This window comes from Oncorhynchus masou, chromosome 17, assembly GCF_036934945.1.
Source record: "Oncorhynchus masou masou isolate Uvic2021 chromosome 17, UVic_Omas_1.1, whole genome shotgun sequence".
Taxonomy (NCBI): domain Eukaryota; kingdom Metazoa; phylum Chordata; class Actinopteri; order Salmoniformes; family Salmonidae; genus Oncorhynchus; species Oncorhynchus masou.
Genome location: NC_088228.1, coordinates 15,379,683 through 15,390,506, shown reverse-complemented (window position 1 = coordinate 15,390,506; position 10,824 = coordinate 15,379,683). Strand labels below are relative to the sequence as shown.

General features: G+C 42.7%; 1 protein-coding gene across 3 annotated transcripts; it reads left to right on the top strand.

Moving 5' to 3' along the window:
• Nucleotides 1-219: 219 nt before the first annotated feature.
• On the top strand, nt 220-9,927 carry LOC135558578 (polypyrimidine tract-binding protein 2-like). 3 transcript variants are annotated; one of them, XM_064992477.1, is made up of 14 exons: nt 220-348; nt 1,683-1,713; nt 1,810-1,861; nt 2,009-2,184; nt 2,445-2,588; nt 2,776-3,051; nt 3,373-3,568; nt 3,951-4,028; nt 4,650-4,765; nt 6,464-6,497; nt 7,050-7,142; nt 7,690-7,906; nt 8,265-8,357; nt 8,511-9,927. In XM_064992477.1, the coding sequence occupies exons 1-14, from the start codon at nt 341-343 to the stop codon at nt 8,638-8,640; spliced, it is 1,644 nt and encodes a 547-aa protein (XP_064848549.1). In that variant the 5' UTR covers nt 220-340; the 3' UTR covers nt 8,641-9,927. The 3 variants fall into 3 exon arrangements, with proteins under 3 accessions (XP_064848549.1, XP_064848551.1, XP_064848550.1); XM_064992478.1 differs by having other exon boundaries at nt 222-348; nt 8,280-8,357; XM_064992479.1 differs by lacking the exon at nt 3,951-4,028 and having other exon boundaries at nt 221-348; nt 8,280-8,357.
• Nucleotides 9,928-10,824: the final 897 nt, after the last annotated feature.

Below are 10,824 nucleotides of genomic sequence, written 5' to 3'. Positions count from 1 at the left end.
AACGGGGGGGGTGTTTGCTGAAGCTATGATTGACCTTAAAATGACAACAAATGTAACTGCGGGAAAGCTTTGTTTAATAACAATATTTTAAAGCTAATGATTACAGTAGCAAACAATAACACGTGGCTAAGCTCATATTTCGATGAAGTATGTCTTTATAACTGATAATCAATGAACTGGCTGTAGATACTCGTCTTTGTTCGTCATTTTCCGTTACTCGGCGCACTTCATGAGAGCATTTGGGAAATTGCAACCATTTTGCAGTCGTGTGGTGTGTGTGTCGGAGTGGAGCTGAGATTGAACGAGTAAATAAAAACGCGAAATTAGACACCCTCCGGCAATGGAAAGGTATGTGTTCACGTTGATTATGTGGTTAATTATATTCGCGAAAGGTTTTAATGTAACTATCGACGTATCTATTTAATAACGTTAAAAGCTAACGTTAGCTTATTGGGCCGGCCACGTTTGAATTCGTTCTGAGATGGTGGCCCGCTTGCCACCCATCTTCTTAGCATTGCATTAGCTAGCTAGTACTACCATATAATTTCATAGCGTGCACCTTGCTACGAAACTAGCTAGCTCACGTAGATATCTAGTTTATTAAGATACATTCAACTCTGTCTATCTATTTAAGAGTTGTGTTAAACCGAGATTATGCTGCGCCAATATTTCTACAATTTCGTTAAGCTCGTTAATTAACTACTGTTAAGCATTCAATGTCGCGTTTTGGTTAGTTGAGCGCGCACGTACTCCTACGCGTTGGTCGGACACGTTTCTTCGGATGAGTTTTGTAGACATTCGTGTAGCCATCAGATAACGTTACGGTAACTAGCGACCATTAGTAACGAACGTTACGGTAACTAGCGACCATTAGTAACGAACGTTACGGTAACGAACGTTAACTAGCGACCATTAGTAACGAACGTTACGGCAACTAGCGACCATTAGTAACGAACGTTAACGACCATTAGTAACGAACGTTACGGTAACTAGCGACCATTAGTAACGAACGTTACGGCAACTAGCGACCATTAGTAACGAACGTTACGGCAACTAGCGACCATTAGTAACGAACGTTACGGCAACTAGCGACCATTAGTAACGAACGTTACGGCAACTAGCGACCATTAGTAACGAACGTTACGGCAACTAGCGACCATTAGTAACGAACGTTACGGCAACTAGCGACCATTAGTAACGAACGTTACGGCAACTAGCGACCATTAGTAACGAACGTTACGGCAACTAGTGACCATTAGTAACTAGCGACCATTAGTAACTATCAACCATTAGTAACTAGCAACCATTAGTAACGAACGTTACTGCTAACGAGTTGGCTGACAAGGTCTGATACCCGAATGTACTAACGTCGCTACAATTTGCAATGAGCTTCCACATCAAACAAAATGTAAAGATGAAGAATTGTTAGCTACACATTTTAACGAAATGAAATTGCAAGACAACTACACTCACACTGGTAGTTCTTAACCTTGTGGGTAACGTTAGCAAACTGGTAACCTTAGCAAACTGGTAACCTTAAGATAGGCGTAGCTAGCAAGCTAACGTTAGCTAACTTGATTGTTAATTGACACCATACATTTTTGCTTCCATTAATTAATTATACATTGCTTGCACTGATTTGTGTGCACAACTGACATTCATATTTCCCCTGCCTTTTTCAGCATTGCCAGTGATGTTGCAGTTGGCATGAAGGTAAGTTTGCATTTTCGCAACTGACTTTTCAGGATCATTTCATTAATTGGGAAACAATGGACCAAATTCATTTATGTATACATTCATATTTTACAGAGAGGCTCAGATGATTTGAGTCTCTACAGCACCAGCCCTAACTCTGTGACTGGTGAGCTCATTTTCCTCCCATTCAGTCATACAGAAAAGTAAAGCAATTCACATTCTAACATATCCACAGTCAATGGTCCTTGACACATTTTAACAGCTGAGAGGACAGCTGATGCGATATATTCATGCATGACGCTTGATTTCACAGCTAACGGCAATGACAGCAGTAAAAAACTGAGAGTGGAGGACAGGATGGAGAGTCCCCCTTCCCGTGTGCTCCACATCAGGAAGTTGCCCAGCGAGGTGTCAGAGACAGAGGTCATCGCTCTGGGCCTACCGTTCGGCAAGGTCACCAACATCCTCATGCTGAAAGGAAAAAATCAGGTGAGTTAATGTGGGAAGAATTGTTTGAGTTATTTTTCTTAATCATTACACTACAACAAGTTAATTAAGGACAGAATAGGGCCTGACCATTTGGCCTTGTCAGTTTTTCCTGGTCAAATGGCCAGGAACAACTCCTACCCTAAGCATGTTTTAAAAAAAAAGTCTAGAATCAAACTATTTAATACTACATAGTAGTATTGGGTATAGAAGGAATTTGTCCATGTTGTCTGTCTTCAAATTGTCCTCTTTCGATGTAACAGGCGTTCCTGGAGTTGGGTACGGAGGAGGCGGCTGTTACCATGGTGAATTACTACACGGCGGTGATGCCTCAGGTCCGCAACGTCCCCGTGGTCATCCAGTTCTCTAACCACAAGGAGCTGAAGACAGACAGCACTCTCAACCAGGTGACATTCTACTCTTCCCCAGAAAATACACTTGTGCATGACTAGTAGTGAGCTTCTAGTGTAGACACTGAGAAACAATGGTGTATGATTGAGCCTTGGCTATTGTGATGGTACTTTTTGTTGATTTGCAGACTGTTGTAATTTTCCCCCTTTTCTCCCTCCCTCTATTTCATACATACTTATCAAGCGTGCACAGGCTGTCCTCCAGGCCGTGTCGGCAGTGCAGGATGGTGGCTCTCCCAACTCTGACAACAGTACGCTGGACAGTGTTCTAGCCCATGCCCCCAGCCCTGTGCTCAGGATAATCATCGACAACATGTTCTACCCCGTCACTCTGGACGTTCTACAGCAGATCTTCTCCAAGTTTGGAACAGTTATGAAGATCATCACGTTCACCAAGAACAACCAGTTCCAGGCCCTGCTCCAGTTCAGCGAACCAGTCAACGCCCAGCAAGCCAGACTGGTGAGCAGACAGACAAACCACTGGTGTATTATACATGTGGTCCTCTGTAGTTAAGTTGGTAGAGCAAAGCTGTTGCAACGCCAGGATAGTGGATTCGATTCCCATGGGGCCACCTATGCATTAAAAAAAATGTATGCACGCATGACTGTAAGTCGCTTTGGATAAAAGTCTGTTTAATTAGTATATTCAATTTTTCAGTTCTGTCAATTTACCGTGAAGGTTGATAACAATTGCATTTCTCCAGATTATGACAATTATTCAAACAAAAATAAATAAAACAAAAAGCTTACTAATAGTCATTTCTCTTATCACTTTGTTCAGTCCCTGGACGGCCAGAACATCTACAATTCCTGCTGTACGCTGCGGATCGACTTCTCCAAGCTGGTCAACCTGAACGTCAAGTACAACAATGACAAGAGCCGGGACTACACCCGGCCCGAGCTCCCTGCCGGTGACGGCCAGCCTGCACTAGACCCTGCCATGGCCGCCGCCTATAACAAGGACTCCTCCCTGCTCGGTAAGTCCTCTCTCCGTCCATTCTCTCCCCCTTTCTGTCTTCTCTGTCTTTCCAGGCCAGTCCAGTCAGCTCTCTCTCCTCTGTATAGAAGTCAATACCACTAAGTGTTCTCTCTCAATGGCATTCTGGGTATGGACTTATCTAATGCTTTGTAGAGATCGGAGGACAACAGAAATCCCTACCAGTCCAGTAACACACTGTTAAGTGACGAACAAGAACATAATAGAAAATGGGTCACTGTGTGTTATCGACAGTCTGCCATGTTCCAAGCCATATAAGAGCCTTGTCAATTTGATAAAGCTTTTTTGAGTTCTTCTACATTATTACTACTCCCACCTGCCCCCTGTATAGTTAAGCTTTTCCCTGTACCTCCTCTCCATAGGTACCCCCTCTGGAATGGGAGCGCACTACTCTAATGGTGGAGGGTTTCAGTCTTCTCTCTCCCTCTCGCAGGGCGGAGGTACCTATGCTTTCCATGATATTTTCTTTCTTTCAATCTCTAAGTCTTACCTGCTGTGTGTCCATGTCGTCCAGGAGAAAGAGGCAAGAGTAGTTGGTGGCACAGCAACCGCTCCTGTTGGACCAAGGGGAAAACCCCCTTTAAAATGGTCTAATAGCATGTTTGATGAGTTTGAAATATCAGTTTGAGAATAACCAAGGATGTCATAATAAAATATGTGATAGGCCATGACATTGGAATAATGGATGGTTAGCTTTAGAGTTGACTGACCTTCCCTGTATCTTGAATAGCTTTTGACAATGAGGTCTTGCGCTATGCAGAAAAAGCCCCTTTGTGTGTGTTATGTAAATGCATACAAATCAAATTTGTTGGTTGTATTCGCATATTTAGCAGATGTTATTGCAGTTGTAGTGAAATGCTTGTGTTCCTAGCTCCAACAGTGCAATAATATCAAACAATACACACGTCTAAAGTAAAATAATGGAATTAGGACGTGCAATGTCTGAGTGCACACGTCTGGTGTGTGGACATGGCATGCACACTGTAACACATGGCTGTGTGGTGTGCTTTGCCCCTGTCTCTGTCTACCCATTAACGTGCCTGGCCTGGCTGTTCCTCCAGGAGCCATCAATCCAATGAGTGCTGCGGCGGCAGCGGCGGCGGCTGCAGGGAGGATGGTGCTCTCCGGACACTCTGGCTGCAGCGGCGTGCTCCTGGTCAGCAACCTGAACGAGGAGGTGAGTAACGCGCCCTTTCTCTCTCTCCCCTTCACTCTCCTCCGTCAGTATGCAGATCTCACTCAGATCTATTGCCTCTGACGGTACCTTGTACATCATTGTCCTTTGATTCCGACATCGACTTTGAGCAGATGTTTGTGATTCGCGGTATGACTGGTGTAATTTCATGATTGGAATGGTTCAGAGAAAAAGCAGTGGAAAAAGCTCCCCATTTATACAACTTGGCTATTTAGTCTAACCTTGCGTTTTGTTGCACAGATAGTCAGTACCTTTATGGGATGATCTATTACACCTCATGATCAGTACACAGAAATCTAACACATCCTTTTGTAAGATGGCTACAGCAATATTCAGTGTTGCTCTGCATTCTTTGAATGTTCTTCAAAGCTCTGCTGCACACAACATATCTAGCATGGCCTGATGGTGTTAGTACCAAGACGAGTGGATTGTTTCTCTGTCAGGCGTCATTCACCACAAGGTCATCCCCAATGGATGTACGTCCAGTCAAGAGATGGAATGGCGACGCATTCTCACATCGGGTGCTCATTATTTATGTGAATTTTATATTGGCCTCAGTGCTTGCATATGTTTTCTCTCTGTCCCCATATCCTAAGTCAACTGAACCGCAGTTACTTCTCAGGCTCTGTCTTAGTGAATAGAGGGTCTCTCTCTCTCTTTCTCTCTCCTATGCATTTCGTGCTAATTTTAACTACGGTCTCCTAAACTCTTTCCCTCTCTCATTCATGTCAAGTGATAGTCCTTCCTAACTCTCGTTCTTTTCTTTCAAAGCTCTCTCGTTCACACCTGTCTATTCCAATGCCTTTCTCTAAGCTGTCAAGTTGGTATGGACTGTGGGGGCTACACCAACCACTCTCACCTTTTTCTCTCACCCACTGTCACTATGCTATATCTATCTATGCTATATCTGTCTATACATTCTCAACAGAAGTAATATTCTATCATTTCTCTCCCCAAACACTGGGTTTGTGGACTTGAAAATGTGTTCTGTTTATGCCATAACTCTGTAAGGTGGTTTTCATGTCTTTACCTGCATGGCCCAAACTCCCCTCCTTTTGAAACTGATGGTGTAGCCCACCTGCTTTAACCAATATGCTTGCATTTCATACGCTAGTAAAGCTACTAAAACCTGAACTTGTGATACTTTTCTGCATGCCCTACCCACATCCCTATCAATTACTATTGGCTACAAACTAGGCTTTGGTGTCTATGTACTCGGCTCCCTCTTTGGTCTCCCGTGTAAACATTTGGCACTATTATTTTCTTGTATGTTTGGGATTACCCCCCACCACCACAGCAAACCAAATCCAGCCATTTCTGACCAAACTCCTGCATTTTCCAATGTACTGACCTGTTTTTTTATTTTATTTACGCCACACTACCCCCCTTCATTAATTCTTGCCCTTCCCTCGTTCCCCCTTTGTGTCCTGTCTGCACCCTGTTACTCCTCCCCCTCCTTACCCATCCTCTACATGTTCATGCTTTGTGCCTGAACAAAAATGCTCCTCCTTGGACCGACTTGCCCCAATTAACTGCCTTGAACCCATGCACCATGACCACCTCATCACTCTACGGGAAACCACCCTCCGTTATGGATGATCTGTCCATCTTGGCTCTCTACCTCCGACTCTTCTACCTCTCTACCTGTCTTACGCTGCTTGCTCTTCTCTCCTTCTAAAGATGGTTACGCCCCAAAGTCTGTTTACCCTCTTCGGTATGTTATTGTTAGCACTACCTTTTTCATATATATATTTTTTTTCTTTACTCCATCTCCATGTAAAAAACCCCACAAAAAAACAACCTAGCTCTCATTTGATTAGTGTTTCCATAGTTGAGGAACTGTTTCATCACATTTTTGTTTAATCGTTCATATTGATTTTAGTTGAGTACATATTATTCTGGCCATCAAGGCCTCCAGTCTCTCTTATTCTCACTCTGGGGCAATTACGTTAATGCATGGTTGATTATTTGGGATGTAGGTTTTTCTGTTAGTTTTTTTTCCATTTCACAAAGCTAGTTATTTTTTGGGGGAAAGATTTTATCTGCATATTCTCTCCTGTCTATCTTGTACGTCTCTTGTTCTAAGACTCCTTGATTGGTTTAAATTATATGGATGATTTCTCCATCCCCTTTTTACGACTAATTTCTAAACTCTGTCTCTAAAGGACTAACGTTGTCCTTAATGGTTCAATCCTCTCCCCTCTGCTTTGCCTTTGCACTCTCCTCTCTCGCTCCCTCCTGCCGTCTGCCTATCATTATAATGAAGGGGTGTACGGTGATGCTCAGCGCGTGAAGATCCTCTACAATAAGAAGGACAGTGCTCTTATCCAGATGTCAGACGGGAACCAGGCCCAGCTCGGTGAGTGGGTTCAGTCACGCCCCGCTTCTGTACCTCTTGTCTAGGTTTGGAGTGTTCTTTCAACCCCCCCCCCGCCCCCTTTAACTAGCTCCTGTTTGGATAGGTTCCGCTCAATCCCTGTGTTATCCTGCCAGGCCCCTGGCTGCCCTGCTGTTCCTTTCAACAGAATATAAAATGTTTCTGGTAAATCTACAGTTCTTGCTGTGTCTTTGAGTTCATTGTTTTCCACAATCCCAAAATCATAGTTGAAACTAATTTGAATGGAAAATGTCCTAGGACGATCCTAAAGGGAGTCTTAACATTTCTAATTAAAGGTAGATGAAAATGATATTTCTGCATCTGAGCCTCTGTTTTGGATTTATCCCATGGTTTTGACAGTGTGCGAGGCCCTGTCTTTTCCATTATCCCGTTTTTGAAACCTATTGGCATTGTTTTTTGAATTCGAACTAAAAGAGAATTTCAAATGAATGGGAGAGAAACACCTCCACATGAAATGCATGAAAAACATTTCACTGTAACCGTGTTTCATATGTGCCTGTCCTCTCAGCGACGAGCCACCTGAATGGCCAGAAGATGCACGGGAAGATCATCCGTGTGACGCTTTCCAAGCACCAGGCAGTGCAGCTGCCCAGGGAAGGGCTGGATGACCAGGGCCTAACCAAGGACTTCACCAACTCCCCCCTGCACCGGTTCAAGAAGCCCGGCTCCAAGAACTTTCAGAACATCTTCCCTCCTTCCGCCACGCTCCACCTCTCCAACGTCCCGTGAGTTTGTCTAGAGTTTGACTGGATTCTGGCTGTACCATTTCATAAATATATGTTGTGCAAGCTAGGGCATTAGAAGGTTCAATTAATAGAAATTACTCAGACAAATCCAATGTAAGTTTCAGAGTTCCTGAAGGCTCTGGTCTCAGTCCTCTACTGTTCTCATTATATATATGCTGCCTCTTATGATGTTTGGCACATTAGCATTGTTTATTTTTGCACCAGACTATTATTGAGTAGTTTGCTGCTGAATTTAGGGGGTTGGGTGTAGCACTGGTACGATGTTGCAGTACGAGAAGATTGAAGTGTGCTAGTGTATTGACATGGCTGAATGTGCTTGCATTGTGCTCACGGTCAGTTTCGGACTTGACAGGGAGGATGTGACAGAGGAGGATCTGCGACTGCTGTTCTCTAATGCTGGTGGCATTGTGAAGGCCTTCAAGTTTTTCCAGTAAGACTGTATTTTACTGCCCGTAACTTATTATCACATTTAGTCCCAAGCCTGAGCCTTTGAACACCACAGTTGTAATGTGCAGCGATCTTCATAATTTTACCACTTGTGTGTGACTATATATGATCACATTTCCTCCCCCACCCCAAATAGAGGCCACAAAATGGCGCTACTCCAGATGTCCACGGTGGAGGAGGCCATCCAGGCCTTAATGGACCTCCACAACTACGACATGGGCAGCAACCACCACCTGAAGGTCTCCTTCTCCAAGTCAACCATCTAGATGAACCACGCCATCACAACCCACCCCTCTCCTTGACTAACCTCAATTAGTCAATCATCGTGACCCTCACCTTCTAGGGGGAAACTTTTCAGTCAGATAATATTAATTATCAAAAGCCCCCCCCACTACTAGTTGTGACGGTAGTTTGTTCAATGTTGTTGTTGTAAAACAAGCCCTATCTAGATCCCCTTATCCCCCTCGACCTTAGTTTGTGTGGTTGGCAAGCTCCCTTCCCATGTTCATCATGAAGAGGAATTGTATTCCCTCTTTTATTAGAATGAATCAGCAAAAATGTGCCTTACTCAGCAAAATATTATCATCGTTTTGCCTCCTTACGGTTCTACAAGTGATGGTCTAGGCACATTCTGTTTGGGGAGGGTAGTGTGTTTTCTTTTTGTTTTCTCTCCCTGTGTACATTACTGGATGTTCGGCAGATTTTATAGCTTCGATTTTAAAACATTTTTCAAAATGTGGGCGAGGGACCTGATTAACGGACTTAGATGAAGAAGCCCATATTCAGTTAGTTGGCTTATTTTTAAACTCCCGGGCAGAGCGAATTTTTTTTCTTCTTTTTTTTCTCCCCCATGTTGAGGATTACTGTAAAGGCTGACACCGTTGTACATTTCACCTGCTGAGGACATCCGCTGAGATGTTCCCTTGCTGTCTGTTTTTCAAACCTTATTTGCATATACATAATTGTTCCTTTTAGAAAATGTTTGATTTGAGTGAAAATGTCAGTGAATTGTTTTGCTTGTATAATGATAGGTCATGGTAGTAGTGAAGACATATTGCTGTTGCATGCGTCCATCATCCAGTTAGGCAATGTGGTCATAACGAAGTATGATTGTACATGAGGATGGACTGACTGTTGGGGACCAAAGTAAATGTGCCTTTTAGACCTACTTTGATTTATGTTTTCATTTACAAAAACAAATGTGGCTTGAGTTTTGATTCGGGGGGAACACTAATCGAAGTCAAACAGTCCCAGAATGTTTCTCCTTGATTTCAATGATATTCTGTGTGGTTTTTGGTAAAGGATTTTACCTTTACACCACATCTCCAGTAAAAACTGAACACAAAATACAGTAAATTAAAAAGGTTAGGAATGTGTGGAAAAAGGTTATATTTTCTACATGGATTGAGTTTTTACATATAGTTTGGAAAAGGCACGATTAAAAGCTAATTTTCTACCGAGTGAGTCTGTTTGATGGTTCCTGCTCTGTGTACCTACTCTGCTTTAACTCTGTAGCATGCTCAATAAACTCTCCTGTAGCTCTATTCACCCTCTTCTGTCTCCTATGCTCTCACTTCCTTTCTCCTCTACACCTCTCTTACTGTTCTGATTTTCTCTGCCTAGGGGGGAAAATACATTTTATTTTTGGAACAGGGTGGCAATACCAGAAGATAATAATTGGAAATTCAAATTTAATTAATATTTCCCACCCTGCTAACTACTTGCTTTACTAAGATTATCTGACTCAACTGTTGCTGTATTTTTTTCTAACCCTTTAATTTTACAGCTATGAACTCCTTGCTCTCTTGTCTAAATCTCACAGGTGAGTACGGTAACGCAGTATCTGTTAAAATGTAAATGCTATAGAACTACTGTTTCAGATTCGAACAGCTGTATCGTTCTGGACGATACTCAACCATGCCTAAAATGTCAATCCGGATTCTGCTGTGGGCTGATTTTTTTTTAAATGCCCTAAATTAAAAAAACAATCTAGCCTAATAAACTACATACTTTCCCATGATGTCATGACATTTCTTTTGTCTGAGGTACTGTCCTCTCCTAAACCAGGTTTCCAACCAACCATTTAAAAAAAAAAGAAAAACTATTTTGAGGATGCTGGAATCATATTTTGAACAAACATGTATATCCCTATAGGAGACTTGAAGTAGCCTAATCAGATTAAAACTTTGTTTATGCCACAAATTGTATAACAAATATTTAGTCTATATTGAAGCGTTAGATTCTAGGTGCGTGAGAAATAGAGGCACAGCACACTAAGCTTTCCTGAATAACTGGGCCTCACAGGAGCATATGTGGGCACATTATTATAGGACAACTTGTCAGAATGATGATCTCAGTTTTTAGAAGAAAAAATACAGCCAGTGACCGGCTACTGTACCTTCCTATACCATATAAACTAGAGAGTAGATCCACAACTGATCCAAATGGAA